Here is a 25,104-nt window from a genome sequence, read left to right as displayed (position 1 = left end):
TTGAAAAATAACGTCTTAACCTACGAAAATCTATTAATTACTTAAAAATCATACTGTCACAAACACAGTAAATCCAAAACGGCATATTTCTAGCAAGGCCATCCAGGGACATAGTCATTTACAGATAGTGGCATGAAAAAACCTTTATTCATGCTGCATAAAGGAAAAGGTTACTTTTCCTGCAAGTATCTGTTTGCAGCTTGTGCTGGTGTAGATTCACAGGCTTTGTATACTCGTGCCGTCTGGTGTTGCGCTTGGATAGAATAAGTTGTTTTTCTAAGAAGCTTTAAGTCATGAGATATTGTGCGACTCCTCCCTTTACTGTTACAATGTGCATTGGTCACCTATGCTACCCTTAGTTTTTCACTCAGCAGGGGAAATTCGAGTGTAGAAAATAGTAAGTATGTGCCCTGTGATTTTTTGTTAACAATACATGTGAGGTTATCATCACTGCCTATGTACAAAGGAGAAGGGTGGGTTCTTGTGAATCTACAGCACTACATGCTACAAACAAATGTTTACAGGATATTTTCCATTCGGAGCATGTGTGGCTATAGATGCATTGCCTGCAAAGCAGTTTCCTCCTTGCAGAAGCTAATAGGCAGATGATGCAGATGATGCAGATGTTTGACACAATGTTCTTAATACATCCTGAGCAATTATAGCTTGTTGGCAAGCTAATATGTCCACACAAAAAAGCTTTGTGAATATGTGCGGCGATGACCAAGTAGCATCTTTGCAGCCTTTCCATATGAAGGAAAAGTGCTTTTGTCTTTTCACCAATTTACATCATGCATGTGTGTACATATTGTAAATGTGTGTTCGTTTTCACTGTAGATATTTAAATCAGTATGTTTAACTCACATCTTAGTATTGTCAGTGGTGTTTCCAAAAGACTACAACTACCACAATGCCCTGTTTTTTCCACTGGGAAACAATCGCGCAATGTGATGTTGCTCAACCTCCCTTTACTTACATATATGCACATAGGTCAAAGTGTTATGCATATATTATTCACCATATCAAGTCATGTATGAAAATGGCATTTGTTGTGTTGATCTAGTATGTTGACACATTCTTTTTACTCCATTGAACTGATGCAATTGCTTACATAATTAATCATTTGTGAAAACAAAGATTTGCAATCATGTTCTGTGACATGCTGAATATAAGTAGTATTGATACACAATATGATGACCAATGCCATTTATTCCAATAAGTTGCACTATGGTGTTGTTTTAGCCTGCTAGGCACTGGAATGATTTAGTTCTCAATTCCTCTCACGACTATTTTGGGTTGAATGTCTGGTTCATGTAATGTACACTTCCTAAATAAATTTTTCATTTTAGGACATCTCTTCAACATTATTACTGAAGTTTGGATCTGTGTAAATTAACCTGCATGTGTAAAATAATAAAAATCACACAAAAGGCCTAATCATTTCGTTAATAATAATTTCCACTTTTTTGTTGTTGTTGATAAACCATTTTATTCATTTTTATTGCAGCAACAACATAATAGCAGGTCACATCTGTTCCACAGATCCACAACAGTATGCCTTCATAATTATCTTTATCCCCTTAGCCCTCAATCGAACATATCGCGAATACATTGGTTCGTCTACAGCCACATTCACTTAAACTTGCTATAAGGCAAATGACACTGCAATACTTATTACAGTGTCCCTCTCCATTTCCCCCACGCTATCATATTTGCCTGGACATCCTTTTGGCTCGTACACTAGCTTCTCTTGTTGGACACACCAATCGACCCCCTGCCTCCATCGGGCGAGTGTTGGCGCAGTATTGGTGTTCCAAGCAAAAGCTATGCCACGCTTGGCCACTAGGCACGCCCTCCCCAAGAAAACACGATCCGCCCTGCTATTTCCTACTCCTTCCAGGACACCCAAAAGGATTTGTAGCTGTGTCATATCTACCTCCATTGCTAACACCTCAGAGAGCTCCCTGTTCACCGCTCGCCAGTAGGTCACTATGTGTGGACAGGTTCACACTATGTAGTAGACGTCTGCACTAGGACATTAGCATCGGGGACAGTCAGCATGTGGTCGGAGACCTGCTTTGTACATTCTATCTGGGGTAAGGTATGCAGTTTGTAGGTAGTATGTCTGCACCAGCCGGAGGCGGGTAGCTATAGTCAAATCCCTGGGGCCATCAAGGAATCACGCCAGTCTTCCTCCTCCAGCGGACCCAGCCAGTTCTCCCATCTCTTGGAGGTTCGCTAGTGGCTTTGCCGTGTTGGTGACCAGTGTACGATATATCTGAGATATTCCACCCCTTCCCAGGCCACCCATCATGACCTTCGCCTCCACCAGACGAAATTCAGGAAGGGCCGTACCACCCCAGACATGTGTTCCCAATACATGCCGCAACTGTAAATATTTATGAAACTGGGTCTTTGAGAGCGAGAACTGCTCCTGTATCTCCTGGGAGGACAGCATGTGGGAACCCCTCCAGACATCCCCTAACAGGGAAATATCTATATTGTCCCACCGCTGCAACCCCTCCAGTGTAGAAACCTTACGCAACCACGTACCCTGCCACAGTAGAGTTTGCTGAGTGAGACTTGCCCACCATCCCGTCCCTCTCTATGCTGCCCTCTAGCCTACAAACACCATTCTTGTCAGTTCAGGAACTTCTCCTGGGAGGGGGGGGCACCGTACAGTAAATCCACCAATTTGGGAACTCAACGTCAATAATTCAAGTTGATATGCCGGGTCCGACCACCCAACCGTCAACCAATCACTGATCTCTAGGAGTTGCATAGCCAGATAATATAGATACAGAATTGACATTCTAAGGCCACCCTCCTGCACATCCCTCTGGCAAGTGTGTAGAGCGAATGTGGGGCGGGAATTTTGCCATAAAAATTGCCGCACCAGTGCATCCATTACCCTAAACCATCCCCTGGAGAGTTGATATGGATAATTTTGCAGGAGATAGAGAAAGTGGGGTAGGATCATCATTTTATACTGCGCAATCCTGCCCAGGACATTAAGGGGCAGGGTTTGCCAGTTTTTTAGATCTTCCTTGAGTTTTTGCATCAGCAGTATAACATTAAGTGCCCATGCCAACCCGAGCAAGAGGGCCACATTGATTCCCCCAGGTATCGGAAGCTGTTGCACCTAATGGGCATACTATCCTGCCAGTCATAGCAGTCACAGCGGGACCAACACTGACTTGCCCGGGTTGATGGTCAGGACCGAGGCCTCAGAAAAGAGCTCCAAAAGCTGTAGGCATCAGGGTCCACTGCTTGCTGGGGCAGATAGGTAAAGGAGTAAATAGTCTGCATACAAAGCAATGCAGTCCTCCTGTCATGGGGACCAAAGCCCATCCCTTGATGAGTGGGTCTTCCCTTATGAACTTTGCCAGGGGCTTGATCGCCAGGGCAAAGAGAAGCGGTGATAATGGGCATACCGATGGGTTCCCCGGCAGAAGCTGAAAGGGTCCGAGATCACCCCGTTAACTTGTACCTGAGCTGTTGGGTTAGAATAGAGGAGTCGCACTAACCCTTGAAACCTAGGGCCTATCCCTGACTTTATAAGTACCTGGGAGAGATACGACCAGTTCACCGTATCAAGCGCTTTCTCAAAGTCTATGAGGAGTAATGATACGTGGGAGGGCAAAGAGTGGCGACTCACCAGCACTGCATGACGCCGCCTAAGGCAGTGCCGGGTACTTCTGCCCTGCATGAACCCACATTGGTCCGGGTGAATTAGGAGGGGTAGTACCTTATTCAGTCTACTAGCCACTATTGTAGATAGAATGAAAATGTCACTTACCCAGTGTACATCTGTTCGTGGCATTGGTCGCTGCAGATTCACATGTTGTGCACAGTCCGCCATCTGGTGTTGAGTCGGAGTGTTACAAGTTGTTTTTCTTCGAAGAAGTCTTTCGAGTCACAAGACCGAGGGACTCCTCCTCTTTGCTTCCATTGCGCATGGGCGTCTGCTCCATCTTAGATTGTTTTCCCCGCAGAGGGTGAGGTAGGAGTTGTGTGTGTTAGTAATAGTGCCCATGCAATGGAATGAATAAGTATGTACAAATTAAGGTTAAGTAATATATATATATATATACAGATGTACAAATGTTGAAGATAACTTCCAACGGCTACAGGCTCCCGGGGAGGCGGGTGGGCACATGTGAATCTGCAGCGACCAATGCCACGAACAGATGTACACTGGGTAAGTGACATTTTCAGTTCGATGGCATCTGTTGCTGCAGATACACATGTTGTGCATAGACTAGTAAGCAGTTATCTCCCCAAAAGCGGTGGCTCAGCCTGTAGGAGTGGAAGTAGTCTGAAACAAAGTTCTCAGTACGGCTCGACCTACTCTGGCTTGTTGTGCGGATAGCACGTCTACACAGTAGTGTTTAGTAAATGTGTGAGGTGTGGACCATGTGGCTGCCTTACATATTTCGTGCATTGGAATATTTCCTAGGAATGCCATGGTAGCGCCTTATTTTCTGGTTGAGTGTAGACGGTGTTGATTGTGAGGTGCTGGCTTGTGTGGCCTGACCCCGAAACCCCCCTCTGAAGGTTGTTTTACGGAAGGTGCCGAAAGTGCCTCTGCTTTGCGGGGAGTAGAGCGCGCCCATGGCCTTGGCTGTGTCAGTGTCCTTTTTCAGCTTCTCAATCGCCGTGTCAACCTCTGGTCCGAACAATTGTTGTTCGTTGAACGGCATATTGAGTACTGCTTGCTGTATTTCTGGTTTAAAGCCAGACGTGCGTAACCATGCGTGCCTTCTGATGGTTACTGCAGTGTTTATTGTCCTTGCAGCTGTGTCCGCTGCATCCATAGAGGAGCGTATTTGGTTATTGGAGATGTTTTGTCCCTCCTCAACCACCTGTTTTTCCCGCTTTTGAAATTCTTTGGGTAGATGCTCGATGAGATGCTGCATCTCGTCCCAATGGGCTCTGTCATAACGCGCTAGGAGCGCCTGAGAGTTTGCGATGCGCCACTGGCTTGCAGCTTGTACAGCGACTCTTTTCCCAGCTGCGTCAAATTTTCGGCTTTCCTTATCCGGGGGTGGTGCATCGCCCGATGTGTGTGAATTGGCTCTTTTGCGAGCTGCTCCTACCACGACTGAGTCTGGTGGCAGTTGAGAGGTGATAAAAGCAGGGTCTGTGGGAGGTGCTTTATATTTTTTCTCTACCCTCGGAGTGATCGCTCTACTCTTGACAGGGTCTTTGAAGATTTGCTTCGCGTGCCTTAGCATTCCTGGAAGCATAGGCAGGCTTTGGTAGTTGCTATGGGTGGAGGAGAGGGTGTTAAAAAGGAAGTCATCCTCGACAGGTTCTGTGTGTAACGACACGTTGTGGAATTCTGCTGCCCTAGCTACCACTTGCGCATACGCTGTGCTGTCCTCAGGTGGTGAGGGCTTGGTAGGGTATGACTCTGGACTATTGTCTGACACTGGGGCGTCGTATAGGTCCCAAGCATCTTGGTCATCTTGGCTCATGGTGGTGTGAGCCGGTGAATGTGACGGAGTTTGTGCCAGTGATATCTGAGTTACAGGTGGAGGAGAGGGTGGCGGAGTTGCTTTCTTTGCCACCTTTGCTTGTGGTGTTAGTTGTTCAGTTTGGAACTCTAGTCTCCTTTTTCTCCTGATTGGTGGAAGAGTGCTAATCTTCCCTGTTCCACTCTGGATGAAGATCCTCTTTTGTGTATGGTCTACATCAGTAGTCTGTAACTCCTCTTCAAACCTGTGTTTACGCATTTGAGAGGACAATGATTGTTCCTCTGAATATGAGCCGGTAGCGGGTTCGGTTGCTGGTTGTTTTGGCACCGAAACTGTGTCTTTTTTTGTTTTCGGCTCCGAGGCGAATCTCTTCTTTTTCGGAGTCGAGCCTTCTCGGCGTCAATCATCCTCGGTGCCGCTGTCTCTGCGTCGAGCAGCGTCGGCTCCGCTTTCTCGGCGTCGATCTTTTTCGGCAACACTTTCTCGGTCCCGAGAATGTTGCGTGCCTGTGTCTCGACCCGAGTCGGACGTTCTGGGCACCAGTTCGGCCTTTTTCGGTGCCGATGCACGGTCACCTTTATGGGTTGAGCCATGGCCAGTTGGCAGTGGCGTCCCCTGGGCCTGGTCTGTTTTCTTGTGCTGTGTGCTTTTCGACGTCTTACTCACAGTTTCATTGACGTCGAATTCATCCGAGTCCGATTCATGGATGGAGAAGGCTTCCTCCTCTTCTCCTTGTTCCTCGAACTCTCGGTGTTCTGTCGGCGTGGACGCCATCTGTAATCTTCTGGCTCGACGGTCACGGAGCGTTTTTCGGGACCAGAACGCACGACAGGCCTCTCAAGTTTCTTCTTTGTGCTCGGGTGACAGGCACAAGTTACAGACCAAATGTTGGTCCGTATATGGATATTTATTGTGGCATTTAGGACAGAATCGGAACGGGGTCCGTTCCATCGGTGTCGATGTTACACGCGGTCGGGCCGACCAGGCCCCGACGGGGGGATCGAAATTACCCCGAAGGGCTACCGGAGCTCTTCACGATTCGGTGTCGATTCTAACTATCCCGATCCCGAGCGAAACAATACCGACGTAGTTTTTCGAAGTTTTGACTATCTTTCCGTCCCGAAACCCGGAGCGAAAAGGAACACGTCCGAACCCGAGGGCGGAAAAAAAACAATCTAAGATGGAGCCGACGCCCATGCGCAATGGAAGTAAAGAGGAGGAGTCCCTCGGTCTCGTGACTCGAAAGACTTCTTCGAAGAAAAACAACTTGTAACACTCCGACCCAACACCAGATGGCGGACTGTGCACAACATGTGTATCTGCAGCAACAGATGCCATCAAACTTTTTATTTCAGTGTTTAAAAGTGAGATGGGGCGGTAGGCCACACAGGAGGTGGAGGGCGGCTGGCATTGAGGTGCCAAGAGGTCGCTACACTTGTGGTAAAGTTCCGCCGGAAAAATGAGCCGATATCGCCTCTCCAATATCTTCCAGTGCTATGGGTTTGTCTAATTCCTCTCTCCACGCAACCGAGAGGCCAGAAAGGGATATGTCACGCAACAGGGGATTTTCCCGCTTTATCTGGGGTCGCGGCCGCTCTACATACAGTCTGGGGTAGTACTCGGCAAAGCCCTGTGCGATATCGTGGGGCGTCCTACAGTGGACACCTGAGTCAGTAATTAATTCAGGGACAATTCTACCAAGCAGAGGCTGAGATGACAGCCAGTGAAGTAGCTTACCATTCTTATTGCCCCACCCATATACTCGGGCCACCGAGGTGCGCCACATGTGCTTGGCGGACTCAAGCCTAAGGTAACAGATTTCCTCTCGGATCAAGCGCAGTTGCCTGGTGGTGGCTGTGTGGTTAGGGGCTGAGAAGTGCATTTCCAAGTGCAGCTCGCGAGCTTCAAGGACAACGACCTGATGGTTTCTCACCCTCTCCCACACTCAGAGGAGATGCCTAGAGTGTCCTTGGAGGGTGGCCTTGCAGGCAACCCACAACACACCCGCCGATTGCATGGAGCCAGTGTTGTGCTCGAAATAGTGAGTGACGTCCACCGCATTGCTTGGACAGAAGTTTAGTCTTGAAGGTACCAGGCATTTATTCGCCACATGGGGGCGCTGAGCCCTGCCAGGGTCCTTCATCTTCATCAAGAGTGGTGCATGATCCGAGACTACCCGTGGAAGTATGTCCATGGTGGCGACCTGAAGGACATCAGAAGCAGGCATGAAGAGCAGGTCTATTCTTGCGTGCGTGTGGCGCGCCGCAGATGTGTGTGTGTATTATCGCACTCTGGGGTGCCATGTCTGCCACACATCACAGAGACCCAGCCCCTCAGACCAGCTGAGGAGCTGTTTGGCTTGAGCCATCCTTATTGCGGTGGGTGGACACGTGGCGTCAGCCCTGGGCACAAAACCACATTGAAGTCACCCCCCAGATTTGTCAGGCCCAAGGGAAGACACACCACCACCTCCCGGAGAGTCAATAGGAAGGGCGCGAGTGCCCCGGGAGGGTTATATACTCAGGATGTTAATTGGTTGGCCGCAAAGCGTGCCTGACAACGTAACGGCCCTGTGGCTCACTCTTGGTCGCAGTGATCACGATGGGCATTCAGCGGTGTATCAGGATGGCCACTCCTCTGGAGCCTCTAGCAAAGCCCGCATGGTACATCCCATCATAGCCACCACATGACAGATTCGGGCAACAAGTGCCCAGCAAGTGCATTTTCTGAAGCACCATCACCGAGGGGGCAGAGCGGCAAAGGGCACTAAAAATCGCAGAACTCTTGATCTTGTCTAGGAGACCATTAACGTTCCACAAGAGGACTTTGCCAAGAAGTTCAGGGGTGTGCAAAGAAACCAGATTCAGATGTATTTAGGGCTTTAAGCGTACTGGCATCTTGGAGAGGGGGGCCAGCGGACGGGGAATCTCCCTCGGGGGGCAATTCAGTGATGTGGACCTGGGGACGCGACACGACCACCTGCAAAAAAGATTAACATAGCTAAAACAGAGCAAGAACAAAACTTTACAACCAACCCCTTCAAACCCCTCCCAACTACCCCCACCCCATACTTCTATCCCCGAAGCATCTGTCACCCCAAAACATAACAAAGGCCCCTTAACCCAAATATCCATATTGGGAGTGGGGCGGCGGACCCCTCCATATAGTTGGAGTTCTGCAGGACTGCCCCTATTTTGCTTCTGATAGTGGCCCTGAATTCACATAATTTCCACTTTTAGGTTGGTTCATTTGTAGCTGAAGACACATTTGAGGTCCAATTTAGACTTTTAATTTCATATTATTTGTAATTCATTTTAAGTCCAACACCCCGGGCCAGTGGATCACAGTCTGCAACTGAAGACACCTTCACTCCAGACCAGAATCAAGCCTTCAGTGAAGACATCACTCCTGCAAGTGTGGATGATGTGGAGCAGCCTGGTCCATCTGGTCTGTCTTGGCAGACAGTTACAGTGACTCTCACTCTGCCTACACCTCCTACACCAGCTGCAACAACATCTCAGCCTCAGGATACCTCCACTTCCAGTGTCAAAAGGAACATCACACCAATCTTGTTCCCCTCTATCCTGGCTGCGGTTGCACCAACACCACCACCTCCAGTTCTGCCAGAATTCACTGGGATGGGGCACACTGCCTCAAGGGCACAGGGTAGTGGGGGTAAGGATCAGGGGAGGGAATCAGTGGGCCAGCAAAGTGAGCCACTGGGTTAATTGTCACACAGACCACCATCGACCGAGTCTTGGGAATACTACAACAGTCCCAAGACACGATGGCGCAGGACATGAAGCAGCTGCAGAGGGAAGCACAATGTAGAGATGCAGAATCACAAATCAAACTTGTGCTCATTTAAGAAAGGACTTCTTGTAGCACACTACTGAAAGTTGATTGTGACATGCCTCCAGATACTGCCATATTGTACTGGAAAGATCCAGTGGCCACAAAATGAAGTGGTGCCATGATTTTCATTATTGCAGTTGTATTCCTATTGTGAGGCAGAAGATCAAGCTCCAGCTTGTGACATAAATTTGTATTTTTTTATGATGTCCCTTTCCTCCTTGGTGGCATGGTCTGGAAAAGGTCTGAGGACTAAAGGCTGTCGTCTTCTACCCCTCCCTGGGTTAACATGTCTGCATTTAAGAAAAACAAAGTATCACTTAAAATGGTCCTACAATACTTTGATAATCAACACACGTGTCTTTGTAACAATACATATCTGTTTGTGACATATATGTACACCACATTTTTGTGTTATGTTGCAAATTCGAATAATAATGTTTTCCGTCTGATATTTATTATATCAATGTATAAATAATACATTTAGAATGTATTATTTACACATTTCTTTTTTCAAAATCCATCAATAGAAGTATAAAATACACTGTGTCTCTACTAGTTAAACACAGTAACGGTTTACATTTTAATGTGTAAAGCTTTTAAAATAACAGTGTTGTACGTATGTTACATTTGTAAACAAACTAGCCACAATTTCCAGTGTTGGTGACACACATTTAATTAAAAATACACTTCTTCACTTCCTAAAATGATGGGCACCAGACCTTGACGTCAGGACATTGGGTATCCGATGGCCGTAAGCAGAAGTTGACACATAGTAGTGTAACGTTCTGACAGACACTGCCATAGACTAACGTGTGTGACAGCTATGCATAAAAGCCAATGACGGTGTTAGTCTCAGTCGTGAATTGCGTACGCCATTTACTTATATGCAGCGCATCAAAAAAATCTCACTTGCCTCCTAACACTGCAGCCAACAACACCTCCTCCACTTTTGCTGCTGTTACCGACCTCTGGGAGCCAGGGTGCTGGGCAAAGCATGTGACAGGGCCCCTAACGTCTCACTTGAGGAGTTGGAACTCCTCGTCAATGAGGTCCTGACCCTCTACATCCAGTGGTATGGGAACCCAGAGGAACAGGTACACATTTGATTAGGAAATGTTTTCTAAGTAATGTGCTTCTTCTTAATACACAGGGGTTTTTTTGTCCCTTTTTGTTCATGAGTGAAGTCTTGTGATTGAAGTGCAGTGAACTGCAGGGTGTCGCAAGGAACATAATATTTGAGAATTTTTTATTAAATGTCTGTAAATTGAAATTAAGTCATCTAGATGAATAAGCTGACTTTTCAGTTTGTTTAACTCATAAATCCAGATTTCATTTGACAACTGCATGCCCCCTTACTTCCAGTGTCCAGTAGACACCGTACCAGTAGTATAAGTGAAAATTACAACCAAATGTCAAAATGAGAGAAATGTGTAGTTCAAGAAGAAACTTTCAAGTTATGGAGTTGTGTTATGTTTTTGTTTCAATTTAACCTACATTCCATTTCCTGAAAGAGGAGTGTCTGTATATGTTAGCCATGTAATGGTGCAACATATGGGCAAAGGTATATCCTGTGCTGTAAGTATAAATGACAAAGGCTCTCAATGACCCATACAAGTATGTCCAATTACTATTTGTTCATACATTTTCAAAAACCATGCTCTCACTGACAAACGGTAGCCCTTCCATACTGCCCTTAATCATTGTATGTGTTTCGGATCATAGTATCTGCCTCTAATAAACTTTGGCATTAAGCCAATGTAGCTCTGCGTGAGGGTGTGTGCTAATATCATACAAGTTGTTTAGCAGTTAGCTCACAATGATTTCTACTGCTCAGGAGTAGCTCTCACTACAGGAAAGGTTTCAGACCCCTGGCCTAGATGATGTTTGTGGTCTGGATTAGTAAAATGAGGACCTTGAAATGTTGAGGGTACTCAACAGGTCACTACAAATTAATATTTCCTAGGAAAAAAAAATTGGTAAATAATCTGTACTGACGTTCTACAAATGCTTGAGAGATGTTACAAAATTGTGTCACAGCAATACAAACAAACAAAACCTCACAAAACTTTTTTTTCCTTTTTTTTTTGTCTTCCATACAGGTCAGTGCCTGTCAGAAGAAGGTGATATGGAAGGCCATCGCCAAGAAGGTGTAGACCCTGGGGGCCTGTTAGCGGTGCAGCGTCCATTGCTGGAAGAGGTGGAAGGACCTACAACGCTGGACCAGAAATTCAGCCGAAGTCCAGCGCAGACAGTCCAGTGGGTATGTTCTAGTGTGAGTTCAACATAATAAATAACTTTTGTTACAGCAACTAAATTTGCCATCAACATTAAGGTTGACATACGTCCAACGTCGATGAAGAGTTCTTGAAAGTGCAAGTTTTACCCACGGTGTATGATGATTCGTTTTCTAGATTACATTTTGGGATAATAGACCACCTGATTTGTATTCCCTGTCAAGAGAGCAGTTTGAGCAGACACGTCTGCCTAAGCAACAAATATTCATCAGTTAGTTTGATGTTATAAGGGACAGTAGTACCAAACAGGCCACTGGTCTTTATTGTGTCAGGTGTGATGCTCCTTCACTATTGAGAATGATGTTACGTTAACCCAATTACAGGCGACATAGCATAAAATTCTGTTATTATACTGTGGATGTTCAAAACATCAAATTGAAAAGTTGCTTTTATGCACAAACGAGTGAGCATGTTACCTGCCAAAATGACTAGTAAGATCAGGTTAAATGGCTACACTTTTGTTTAAAAACATATCTCAGATGTGTGTTTAAAACAAAAATACTATTTCATTCATGTGAAAAGTGACAAATTTGCATGATGTCTTAATCCTTCACAAATGTACATGTAAGCCAGTCTGTTTTGTGAAATATAATTGTGATAGGCATACAATTTCTGGTACAACACAGAAAGGAATGCGTACACACCGTAAACCATTTCACAATGTCCTTTGTTATGTCCAGATGATAAATCAAAGATGAAGAAAAATTAGATATTTAAAGGGACTTTTGCACATGGAAGGTTCCATCACATATATGTGGGGCTTCCCCATCTGGAAAACACTTATCAGTCCCAAATCATGACTCATTTTTTGTCAATGTATAAATGCATCAATGTGTAATCAGTAGCATATTGTGAATTGCATGTAAATCTTTGATGACAAAATTAGATATGAATCAGTGTATGTAATATTAAAGGTGATGTTGTAGCAATTGTTGGCTAAAGTGAAAGCCAACATATTTGGTGAAACAATTGTAAAACAAACTTCAAATAACTAGAAATGTTTAGGAGTCAAATGTGAAAATGTTTTAGCTCTGTACTGAGGTGGATTAGAAATGTATTAAGGCCTATGTATTTACTTATTCAGTGAGTCATTTCTCGATCCATTACAAAATATTATTCTCAAATTCTTCAACAGCACAGGTATCTACATAGTGCATGATACATTGATAAGCTACGTCAGTACAGTATCCATATAATCTTTTTTATATTTGAAATATACATTAGTTACTTGACGTATGTGTTACCATTGTGAAATGCCCAAACAAAGGAAACTGGCTTTCAGTTTTCACAATTATTGGTACAACATTGCAGTATTTGTTGATATGCATTGAGTCGTTTTACTTTTTGTGATTGAAAATAATGCAGATTTTTAGGCCTTGTAAGCACATTGTACAAATGTATTTTTGATTTATATCATTTTTGGTTGCATAAGTTCACAATTCTAAACAACACAGTCCACCCATTCAGAGGTGTTAAACAGTTCCCGCAGAGAAATTACAATTTATGAGAATCAAGGTAATTCATGATATGGGAGCTATCATGGTGAATTACAAAACTGCGAACAAATGGTTTTTGAAATTGTTCGCTACATGCATGAGATAATGATGAGAAAGAACCAAAGTTTGAGAGTCTTGAAGCAGATGAAATATGAAAATGTGGAAAATGCATTTTGATCAAAGTTTACGATCAGTTCTATTTACACAGATACATTAAAACTGTTGTATCTGTCATTTAAGCATTATCTGGACCAGGCAGAGGAGACACCGGCAACGTAAGAAGAGAAGCAGCTGGCCATTGTGGTTTGGGTGCCAAGACCCCCGAGGGACCAAGTGGCACAGAGTGTGAAGGGATTGGCACGGAGGCCATGAGCTCCACTTCTTCATCTTCAAAGACCTCCACAGAAGACCAGTCCCTGGTGGTGGCAGACCCTACTGCAACTTTACCACCTGTATCCCTGTCCGCCACCCAGAGAATCATCTCCATCTACCCTCTTGCTCCCCACAGTTGGCCAAACCCAACCTCTGCAAAGGGGTGACATCTCCTTCACTGCAGGCACCTCCCCTCCTGCCCCGGTCCCCACCGGCTGCACTGAGTGAGGAGGCTATTGACCTCCAATGGAACATTTCTGTAGGCCAGATTGCACTCCTGAATGCCAACCATCCTATCCATTTTGCTTAAAGACAAACTTATTTGCCTTGGCCTTGACCCCTTCCACATCCCAAACCACCCCTCCCAAACATAAACCCAGCCCTTCCAAGAAAGATCACTGAGATGCCTGCTCTGTGCCCAGTGGATGCCCCTTCCTGAGGTTGTATTTGGCAGTGTGACTATATGCAAGTTTTGGGATGGCAGCATACAGTTCACCTGCTGGACTCTGTTCAATTTTGGAAAAATGTAATTTCTCCTTAAATATCTATGAGGGAGTTATCTCATTACTGTACTACAATTTCATTTCTTTTCAATACCTTTGCTCAAGCATTAATTTTAGATAAGTAATTGCTGATAATGTTATTTATGCAAACGTGTGTGACATGCACTTATTCTTATTTCTGGCAGTGACAAGCACAAGTTTTATTTTTGACAGATTTATATAGCGCATGCATTAGTGTTGTACATTTTTGATGGACATGTTAATTTTGGTGCAAGCATTCATCATGTTACTGGACAGTTACACCACAATTATAAATGTTACTAATTTTGTGACTTTAGAATGCATGTGTGTTTATTTTAACATGATGTGTTAATGTTATACATGTATGCAGTACACAGGGAAGTTGCACTTTAGAGTTAAATGACATCTAATGTTGAACAGAAATTGCACAAACCAAGGGGATATGTGACCTTAATACATCTCTAACACGTTTGAAGTTTAGAGGTAACACTGGTTGTAAACATTGTGTGTAAACTCACATGTTGTGATGTGTAGCAATCACCGGAGGTGAAATTGTCTGGAGTCCCACCGCCAGTCGCTTTTACCTATGGTGCCATTGACGCGGGTGTACAATCCTAGGGGTTTATTGACAGACTTTTGTCTATGGACCCTCCAACATCAAAATAGAGCAGGCAGACCGCCATGTCAGCAGGCAGAAATTCAGACAGAAAAAGAGATGGCAGGACGATTCCGGCAAGATCTAAATCAGGCTGTGGGCTGAGCACTGGCTGCTGCGCTGGGTCCCCACATCATCTGCTTTGGCATCCAGATGATCTTGTTCGCCGAACACATCTGCAGTCTTGTTGTATAGTTATTTTAGCCAAATTTTATATATATATAGTTTTAGCTAACTAGGCCTGCAGCTGCGCCCTTCTACCTAGATACATTCTCGTCAGATTGGTTTTATTTTTCTAGCAGTAAGCCATTTTCACTGTGCGGTTTTATTATTACTATCTCACTGTCCTTTATCATAGGAAAACAGTATGCTCTTAGTAGACACTTTGTACTCTCTGCAAGGCTACAGTCAGGTAGGATTGCCGACAAACGTGGTATGCTGTGTTTCCAACATTCTCAGAAAAACACGGATTCATGCACTGGGACTATTTCTTAGAATGCCAGCTGTTTTATTATAAAACAGCCTTTTGTCCAAGACACGTTAGAGGGAGATTCCAGCCAGATGACACGACTATATGCTGGTTGCTGAATGCTTTGCTAAAGCTACCTGCTTAGCTGAACCCCTGATCCATATATGGACGGTGTCTTCTTAGACTTCATGCCTCTTCTCCAGGTATGAGGGATGATGTTCTCTCAGGGGGAAACCCAAAGGGCAGATTGTGCTTAGTATGCTGTGCTCATACTTAGTGTAGGCAGTAGGATTCTAGATCCATTCCCCCTTTTCGACAGTATGGTAGGGCTGTTTTTGTGTTTTACACTTCTAGTCACATGCTTGCTTTTATTGTGTTTTATCATCCTAGTCATTGCTATCCACATGCTTTTATCTAAGATGCAGTTATTTCAGTAAATGCTTATTGAACTATATTCTGCCTCTAATGTCTTTGCCTGAGTGACATTTTGGTAACTGAGTGAAAGGGATGCGATTTGATGTACCATGATTCTCTAAGGAGTCTATCTTGCCACGTGCCGGTTGCCACAATCATCTCAGAAATAGGAATCGGAATAGGCCGACAGGTGTCACCTAGTGTGGAATTACACTTAGTACCCACAATCCAGGCGATCCTACCACCCAAATCCAGTAGCCTCATTCCTATGATGAGAACCTACACAACAGGTCCCCACATCATCTGCTTTGGCATCCAGAGGATCTTGTTTGCCGAACACATCTGCAGTCTGGGCAGCTGACAGCTGGTGCATCCTTAGATACACCAAACATCTCTCCCTCCTGCAATGTAGTGATCCATTTGCCCACATTCTTTAAGTTGTTATGTTTTGAGGAAGGATTCAGTAGAAACCTCAATTCCCATCTTTCTCTGTTTACCATGGCACGGCAAAGACTCCTCTAAGGCCGATTTCAAATGTTCTCTGTCTATCATCGAATCACAAGAAATGACCGCCAGCCGTGGGTGTTCAAAGTTGAGAACAACTCTGCCCGGGAAAGGCTGTGGGACTCCGTCGACCTCAGGGGCATTACAGAACACAGTCAAAAATGATGGCAGAAAAAACACAATCTAAAGGATGGTATGCGGAGTGTAACACTTATTTGTGACTTCTTTGAAGAAAAATGACTTGTAGAGTCAGAGTCCCACACTAGACGGCAAGAGTATTCAAAGCATGTGAATCTACAGCCATAAATGCTACGAACATACCATTATCAAAATTCATCATTCACAGTTAGTAGGAAAATCAACACAAATGGCAACTATTTTATCATGGATGCGATTACATCAGATGATATCAATTGTGTCATTTGAGAGGTCATGAATTGTGTTATACAACATTCCATGAGCAATGTAATGTGTGCGATCATAACCAGTGCATGAGGGAGCTGCAAGTTATGGTTAGTTTACTATGCAGATATTTATATTGTGATCTTATTAACATAGACCAGAGGAGCCCATTTCACAGAATGGGGAGGAGGGTAGGTCAATAAGGAAACTACAGTTAAGTATCCACAAGAAAGAGCGTTAACAAAGGTAAGTAACTTGTTCTTATAATGGATACTTCTAACCACAGATTCTTCACCTTGTGAATAGATACCAAAGCAGTATGGTCCTAGGTGGAGTCTCTGGGGAACCCCTTGGACCAGGAAATCTCTTGGACAGAATGGGCAAAGAGCCCCTCCCACCGGATCTGCTCAACAAAATAAAAAAAATAAACTGCCTAAAAAACGACTTCTTCGTGGCCATGTGAACTAATGTCCAGGTTTTAGCGTGGCAGATGTCCAGAACTGGTATTCTGCGTGCCAGCGCAGTGGTGGCAACTTTTACTCTGGTGGAATGAGCCCATAGGCTTCCCAGAGGATGTTCCTATGCCAATACTAAACCGGTTTTCATACAGGACAATCCATCTGTAGATGATCTGCTTCAGCATAGCTTACCTTTCCTTACATAGTTTTTAGTTCTATTTATGTAAAAGTTCAGTGCTCTCTGAGGATCTAGCTGATGAAGTGTCTCATTCTCCTTGGATGGATGAGGAGGGCAAAGAAGGATCGCAGGTTAATGGACTGCCCGATGAGGAATGGAGTGACAACTTTTGGGAGAAACGCTGCTTTGGTCCTTAGCACTAGGTTGTCTAGAATGAAGGTAGTATACGGTTGCTGGACAAGCCCTGCTTGCAGCTTTCTCATGTGACAAGCTGATGTTATTGGTATGAGGAACACTACTTTTAACATAAGCAATCGAATAGAACAGCTGTACCTTGGCTAAAATGGAATGCACACCAAGAACGTGGAAACCAGTTTGAGGTCCCAAAGGGACACCATAAACAGTATCAGCAGGAATAAATGGGTCAGCTTTTTTGGAATACTCATTACAATGGGTGACTTGAATAAATATGGCTAATCAGGCACATGTTAAAAAAGCTGAGAGGGCTGACAAATTACCTTTAACTGTTGTCACAGCAAGGTTTTTCTGGGCTAAAGAGAAACAAAAAAGTAGTATATCTGACAACTGGGCTTGCGAAGGTTGAACATTTTGTAAAGAACAGCAAACAACAAACTTCCCCCAGCATCCTACAACAAGGTTTTGGTAGAGGAGTGCCTGCCTGCCAAAATGTGCAGCTGGATGGACTACACAGAGTGTGCTCCATTCTCCATAGGTGGCCAACACCCAGAGGGCACTGTCTTGGGCCATGGGCAGTGAGGGTTGATAGCAGGCCCTGCCCTCCAACCAGGCTGTGTGCACAACACTCCACTGGTAGGTAACCCCTGTTGTGAATGGCCTTCAGCTATGAGCAGTGGGGGGATTGGCCTTAAGTCCTGACCTTCGGCCAGCCTATGCTTCCAAGTCTCCTTTGGTGGTTAACAGAGGGAAGTCACAGGGCTGGCCTCCAGCCCAGCACTGTAACCAACACTCTGTAGGCAGGAAACTCCATATGTGCACAACCTTCAGCCATGGACAGTGAGGGGGTTGACCATGGGTCTTGCCATGAGCCAGACCTTGGGTCGAACCCTCTGCAGGTGGCCAACACCTACAGCACAGGACCTTTGGTCACATGAAGCAGAGGTCTTGCTGCAGGTCCTGGCCTCCAGCTAGACCCAATGCTAATCCATGCTGCTCATGGCATCTGGTCTTGTGGAGTGGGGCTGTTTGCAGGGTTTTACATTTGGCCAGCTACTGTGCCCAACACTTTGAGGGTTCCCAACACTAGCAGCACACACCCTTCAGACAAGCACAGAGGGGATTTACACGAGGTGCACCGAACTCTGCTTGCGACAAACCACTGCTGACCACAGCCTTCGGCTATCTGCAGAGGGGTTGCAAGCAGGGCCTTTGGCAGCAACCAAACCTCTGGACCTGTGTGGATCGGCGGGTCTGGTCTCTGCAAGGCCCTGAGCCTTGTACTTTGCCGGCAGCCAACCCCTGATGGAATTGGCCTTTGGCCATGTGCTACAAGAGGATGGCAGCAGAGCCTGGACTGTGGCAGTGCCCTAGTGCCACCCTGCCGCATACAGGAAGTCCCTGCAGGGTGGGTGCCTCATGGTTCCAGTGAGCTCATCAGTGTTTCACTTCAGGTGCCAAGATGGAGCTAACACCCTCTACCAATGCAGGAGAGCTATGAAAACTTCCAGATCCAGTCTGACGCTTGAAGATATTCAATAGGTGAGAAATCTGAACAAGAAGTATCCATCAGAAAATGCCTTTCCTAAGGAAACTCTGAACACTAGCGCTATTGCTACCAGTATAAAAAAAAGACTAAATGTCAAAGAATTTCTCATTGCTAATGCATCTGGATTTGAATGCCTCAACGCTGAAGATAAATCTATTGCCACTGACCGCCTACTTAGAGCCTAATGAGCGACTAAGGTAGGTCTAACTAATCGGTCATTTGTGTTAGATTATTAAAGCTCAACAAGACTACAGTAATCACATAACATTTGATCACAGCCCCAAGCAAAACAGCTGAATCTGCTTGGTAAATGTGTCAGTGTCCGAATTAATGATTACATGACAATAGTTAACTGTACTTCCGTTTTGAAATGTTCACTATTTCTGTTCTATCAAACCCTTTGGACCTGCTCTCCAGCAAGTGATGTAAAAGGCTGTTGGTAGGGGTGCCACTATGTTCCTACAATGCCGCTAAACATCTTAGTGCTTTATCCACTAACATGGGCTGGATAAGATTACATCCTCCAGTTACAGTGAACAGATTACCAGAGGAGCCTGTTATTTTTAACTTACAAAGGAACACATTTATTGCAGGTAGGAGGAGACAAACATTGATGTACAAGAGGTTAAATTTGATTAATTGTGTACAGAGATTACCAATGGCTGCTCCATGCGTTATGTGCATTCTTGGCCAATACATTGAATGTGAATATGTACATCAGTACATAGTGTTTCAGAAGTAACAAAACAAAATATATCAAAGTAAAACAGGCACAAAAAAAAGTACATTGAAATTGCATAAAACACTGAAAACAAGTAATTTAGTTTTCTCTTTCTATCTGACGTTCAACAAAACAGCAATGATCTGATGAACTGTAATACAACAGACAAAATGATAGATATAAAAGGTCAAAAACCCTGAAAACAGCCAATGTATTTTCCTCCTATATTTTTAGACACTAAAATAACATCCCCAAACAATGTATTTTCCCGTTGTGGCTCCATCTAATTGCCTGCCCCAAAAATATTATGAGATAGGTTCATAATTGCACCTGATACAATCCACAACATGCACCTTATTCAACCGGATTGCCTCTCGGCAGCCTAAATTTAGGGTTTTTCTCTGGAAATTGTTGAAAGTCAAACCCAGGTGATAACACACTCCTCTTGAATACGTGAACATGTGTATATGTCACAATTTGAAATTCAAAGCAGGTTATTGGGGTATACATTGCAATTATTCCACCTGTTTTAATGCTGATAACAAATCGGGCATGCACCCATTTACCCTTAGCAAGGTAAAGAGCAAATTCATAGTCAAGGGAACACACTCATTTTTGCCAGCTGTGCTTTAAGGCCCTGCATCGAAAACACAGTGAAAGCCACCACATCTTCAACCAAAAAAAGGAGACTTTCCTTCAACATAATCCACGCAAAAGTCACTATAGAACTCTCGGAGTGTGAAGTTCCTTAATTGTTATAATAAAATCCTAATTTAGGTTGCATAAAAGGACTCCAACTACGGAAAAATCTGTAGGTTTGGCCTCACTTTCGAACGACATTAAAATGTGCCTGAGATTTTTTTGTTTAAAACGTTTTGCTTAATTGTGCAAATAAGAACGGTTTAGTAAAAATATGCATAGCACACTTTTAAAACATGTCAAAGATACAAAACATGAACTCCTACTTTCTAATGATTGCACTTCCCTCCATGTGCTTTGTGTTCCTGAGAACCTCTTCTTTATATTAAGGTCACCAAAGCAACAAAACTGTTGCCTTATATATAAAAAAAAAGCCCCAAATTTGGACTTGCTCTGTATGCTTAATACAAATCTTGCCTGCCTCTTGGGGGACAGGGTATATAAATACAGTACACACTGTACATACAATGACAATGAAAAAGCCAGGGGATGAACCTCTTCCTTCTGCAAAAGAACATGTATTCTAAGGTAGAATGTGACATGGGGCTCTGATATGGATGAACATTTCACCATTTCTCGCCAACCCGATAACATGCTTGTAGAATATGATGCCAACACAGAACAGCTGCAGGCATCTAGTGGAATTTTCTTAATTCTAGAGAATCTTTAAATATAGCAAAAGCATACAGCAATATTCTCGCGTTATGTATCTTCTTTCCCTTCTTATCCTTGGATTGTTAGGATCTGTGCTTGAATAGGTTAACACTTCATAAACTCGAGCTTTGCCACCCTTTTGCGTTTCCTCATTTGAAGGTTCCTCTGTTGCCTCCCGGTCTACAGCCTGTGGCTTGACTCACATGGCTTAAAGGGCTTTCCTTTACATGTACCTTACTCTTCCAACATTCTGTGCTTTCCCTCTCTGCTAAACATACTCACACCTTCAACAACTTCCATTTACCATCAACTCCCACCACATCATACTTCACTTTCGACGACTTTCCTGAAAAAAATAATCCATCGTAATCAACATTTGCTTTCCCACTTTCGGTCGTGTTCAACGCTTTGCTAAAGCCATCGACCCTTCCTTTGACGTACTCCACCCTTCTTTGAATGCATTTCCAATGAAGCACCCATCGCGGTGCTCGCCATCTTGTGCCCATCATTCACCTAGAGGCCTGCTGCCTTTCCACAGTCTTCCTTCAAAATGTCCATTTTTGGTGAGGAAGTGCAGACCGGAGCTGCGAGACTCCCGATCAAAGTCGGGAGAGACTGGTTCCTCCGCAGTCCGCCCATGAGCGCACTCCCCGTCCCAAGAAACACTGTAGAGTCCTGTTTCCTCCAGTCATTTTCAGGTACAGGCGGCTTCACTACTCTGGCGATGCCCAGCCTCTTCAGTCTTTCGACCAGGTTCATTTTCAGCTGCCCCAAGTCAGGAGGGTTTCGAGAGGGTTTGAGGCCGTACATCTCCTGCAAAAACGTCTCCGCTGGACGGGAGGCCAGAAAGTTTTCAGAGACATTCACTCGGGGCTCGAATGGCACAGGAGACTGGGGCGGAGAGTGGGAAGGGGAATTTGGAGGAGTGGAGGGAATAGCTAAGGTTCTGGGGGGCTGCAGGCGCAGTGATTCTTCAGCGGGCATGCTGCTGCAGACCTTCGCAGAGATGCCCTGCTCTTGTAGAAGCTTGGTCAGATTGCTGGTACTGCTGAATGTGGCCGTGGACTCTCTGCTCTTGGTAACGTAATCGCCGGTGCTCAGTCTGCAAGACATAGCTGGAGAGTTCGCCCCTGTACTTGAAGTACTGCTGATGCAGGTCCCGAAAGATGAGGAGGAGTACATGGCACTGAAAATATGAAAATAAATCGGTGTTACTATCACACGTCTAAACGGTAGATGCTGCACTTACAAGTTCTCTCTATTTACTAAGTTAGTAACAGTCTGGTTCGAAATGGATTAAGTCCTTGGTAAAAAAAAATAAACACAGGGAAGTAGGATTGTGAAAGCCTCTCTCAATGGGAAACATCTTGTCTCAATGTTCCATAAGCATTTGCGATCACCAAGCCAATAAGGTTTACATTCATAGGGTTGAGAATCTACACTACCCCTAGTATGCTTTAACAGTGAATCACCAAACGAGGTAACCTTAGAAATCAACAACCTGAATATATATATTTTTTTTTACAGAGGTGAAACCACCATGGTTAAAAAACATCTTACGAACCTCCGCTGTCACATGATTTATTTTATTTCTATAATGCTTTCACCAAAGAGCTGTGCATGCAAAACAAAGGGAATGGTAAGATAATAATCATAAATTGGACTGGAATTGTCCTCGAAAGACTTCAGAAACAATACGTTTCTTCAGAAAAGAATGAACCAACTGCAACAATCAGAGTTCAACAAGCGCATTCAAAGTGAATTAACTGAACAACGACTGGGCAAACGGAGGCAGTGAGTCAAGCAACAGATAAGTGTCAAACAACGATAAGGAAGGAACAAGCGCAAACTGTAGATTAACCTTTATACTTTTGGATTAACACATTAAGCATTAGGTTTTTGGGAGAAGTATCTGCAACATGATCAACCATTAAACTAGGTTTAGGGATTACATCTAGATCAGATGCACATCCAAACACTGACCCTACAAGTATCTGACAGTGTATTTGGTACACATGTGACATTTTGAAGAATAGCCCTTATTTTCCTGCATACTCGACCTAAACATATTTTTCTGCTTTGGCATCGAATGAGACACGTCAATTCACCAACGCGACCATGCACAACTCTACTTGAAAGTCTCCTCAGCTTCATACATCCGCACCACAAACATTGCTTGCACACATCGTCCAGACTTATTTTACTGGAGCAATTTGGCATCTACCTTGAATGAAAGAGCAACGACGTCCGATTCCAGAGTGCCGCAGGGAAAAGTTGGTGGTATCAACAGTAGTGATGTCCAGAAGTTTATGTTGAGACACCTTATTTTTGGTGTCATATTGTCCCGACCCCTATGTTCAGTAACACAGGCAAATTAATTGGCTACCTGAATTTGCATGAAGGACTCAGTCAATAGGGTGTGAGAAGCACTGTTAATCTAAGGCGGAGGTCTTCAAACTTGGGGGCGCCCCCCCCCCCATGGGGACTTCAAGTGATCCCAGTGGGGGGCGCCAGACACTGGCCAAAAGAAGCATTATACAGATTACAGGGCTTTGCTTTAAGCATAAGCATGTTATTGCATTTTTACAAAGGTCACAGTACTTAACTGCAATGTTTAAATAGGTCTAGACATATTTAAACATTGCCATCTTCATAAAACAATTGTGAAAAATTCTGAGGGGGGCCCAATGATTTGTATTTTTCAACTGGGGGGGGGGGCATTACAAAGTTTGGAGACCACTGATCTAAGTGGTGGCATATAATGAGGACTTAGAATTTTCTAATGCTGTTTGAAAATGTGCGTTCCCCTTTAGGTTGTTGTCGATGGGCAGGCCCAGGTATTTGAAGATAATGACTTATTTTAGCTTTGTGGCATTCATCGTAAAAGCTTTGCAGCCTTTTCTGTTTTTTCGGAAAATCATGGTTTTTGTTTTCTTTAGCCAATTTTCATGGCAGCGTTGGTTCATTCCAGTCTGGGTTGCCATCAACATTTCTTATAAAGGTAATTTGTATACAGAGAAAATCACAGTGGCACAAGCAAGCATCCCTGTTTAGCACCACTTACGGTAGCACATTTTTTTTTCTGAGGGGCCCTTTAAGGTGTAGGCTGACCTGGGATGCTGCACCTCAGTGCAGCATTTTTTTCATCATCGCCAGTAAAGCAGGGTCTAAGCACATATCACTCAGTTTTCTCCACAACCTATGTCTAGATTTACATACAGCAGCATCTTATACCATGCTGTATTTGCGTACGATGTGGAAGAAGGTAAATATTTTGTCAGCCATGGACAAACCTTTCCTTTATACTTCTTGAATTGGATTTAGTATTTTTTTCCTTTCAAAATACAGTCTTCAATAGCCCCCGAGCAGCAAGTTGAAGAAGGATTTGCAATCAATGTCTATGCGGCAGATTTATCTGAAATATTTAGAGTTGTTTTTGGGCCCTTAGTGTACAAAGGAAAGATTATTCTGTCCCACCGTGATGCAGGGCATGTTTTATATGACAATCTCAGGAAAGGTTGCTGTTAAAATGCTTTGACACCACCCTGGGCTTTCCTTGAAAACCTATGGTGGTTTAATGTCTGGGCCTGGGGCTTTCCCCCTTGCTGGGTCCTTTATTGTCAATATCATCTTTTCCTTTTTGAACACACTTTTGTAGAGGTTTCAGCTGTTTGTGTTTATGTTTCAGTGTCCTTAATAGATGGCTCAGGAAGATTGTAGAAGTCTGTGGTAGACATTTGATAGATTAGTTGTAATTTTGGAAAGCATTTCACCCAGTAGTCCTCTAGTACATTGGCTTCTAGGAAATGTCTTTTTGTTTCTAGGCATTCCTAAGTTTTCCACCTGAAAGTCTGAAGGTATTTCTCAAGTGCAGCTTTTTCTAGCGTCAGCCACTTGTTCCGGAAGGTGTCCTTTTTTTGTTAGATCAGCAGTCCGCAGGGGCTTCTTGCATTCATCTGGTACTAGTGCTTTTGGCTGACTGCGGCTTGGGTGTTTTGGGGATATTCTCCTTCCAATGTTCTACTGTCTGAGATCTTGAAACCATGCTACTTGGCGTCTGCTCCTTCTAGATTGCAAACCATCTATAAATTGGAGTCACCTCACCTAGATACCATGTCTCATTATGACGACTGTCTATCCCTGAATAAGTGTGAGGAATGCTCTGAGGGTGAGAGGGAAGGCTAG

At 44.2% G+C, this 25,104-nt stretch overlaps 1 protein-coding gene and 1 long non-coding RNA gene across 5 annotated transcripts in view; one reads left to right on the top strand and one right to left on the bottom strand.

The window, feature by feature from the left end:
• LOC138285738 (uncharacterized) overlaps positions 1 to 15,597 on the top strand; it is a 42,263-nt gene extending 26,666 nt beyond the window's left edge. Inside the window, exons 2-3 of the long non-coding RNA XR_011201637.1 lie at positions 11,435 to 11,595; positions 13,366 to 15,597. This is a non-coding gene — a long non-coding RNA (uncharacterized lncRNA). The remainder of the gene's footprint in view (positions 1 to 11,434; positions 11,596 to 13,365) is intronic.
• Positions 15,598 to 19,402: 3,805 nt separating this feature from the next.
• The window catches only part of TRAK2 (trafficking kinesin protein 2), a 286,386-nt gene continuing 280,684 nt past the window's right edge, over positions 19,403 to 25,104 (bottom strand). For all 4 annotated transcript variants that reach the window (XM_069226062.1, XM_069226064.1, XM_069226063.1 and 1 more), the window contains one exon: positions 19,403 to 22,105. In XM_069226062.1, the coding sequence (XP_069082163.1) occupies positions 21,433 to 22,105 (673 nt within the window). In that variant the 3' untranslated portion in view covers positions 19,403 to 21,432. The remainder of the gene's footprint in view (positions 22,106 to 25,104) is intronic.

Source organism: Pleurodeles waltl, chromosome 3_1 (assembly GCF_031143425.1).
Source record: "Pleurodeles waltl isolate 20211129_DDA chromosome 3_1, aPleWal1.hap1.20221129, whole genome shotgun sequence".
NCBI classification, from domain to species: domain Eukaryota; kingdom Metazoa; phylum Chordata; class Amphibia; order Caudata; family Salamandridae; genus Pleurodeles; species Pleurodeles waltl.
Note: the sequence above shows the minus strand (reverse complement) of the source record. Positions and strands in the feature narration are given on the sequence as shown.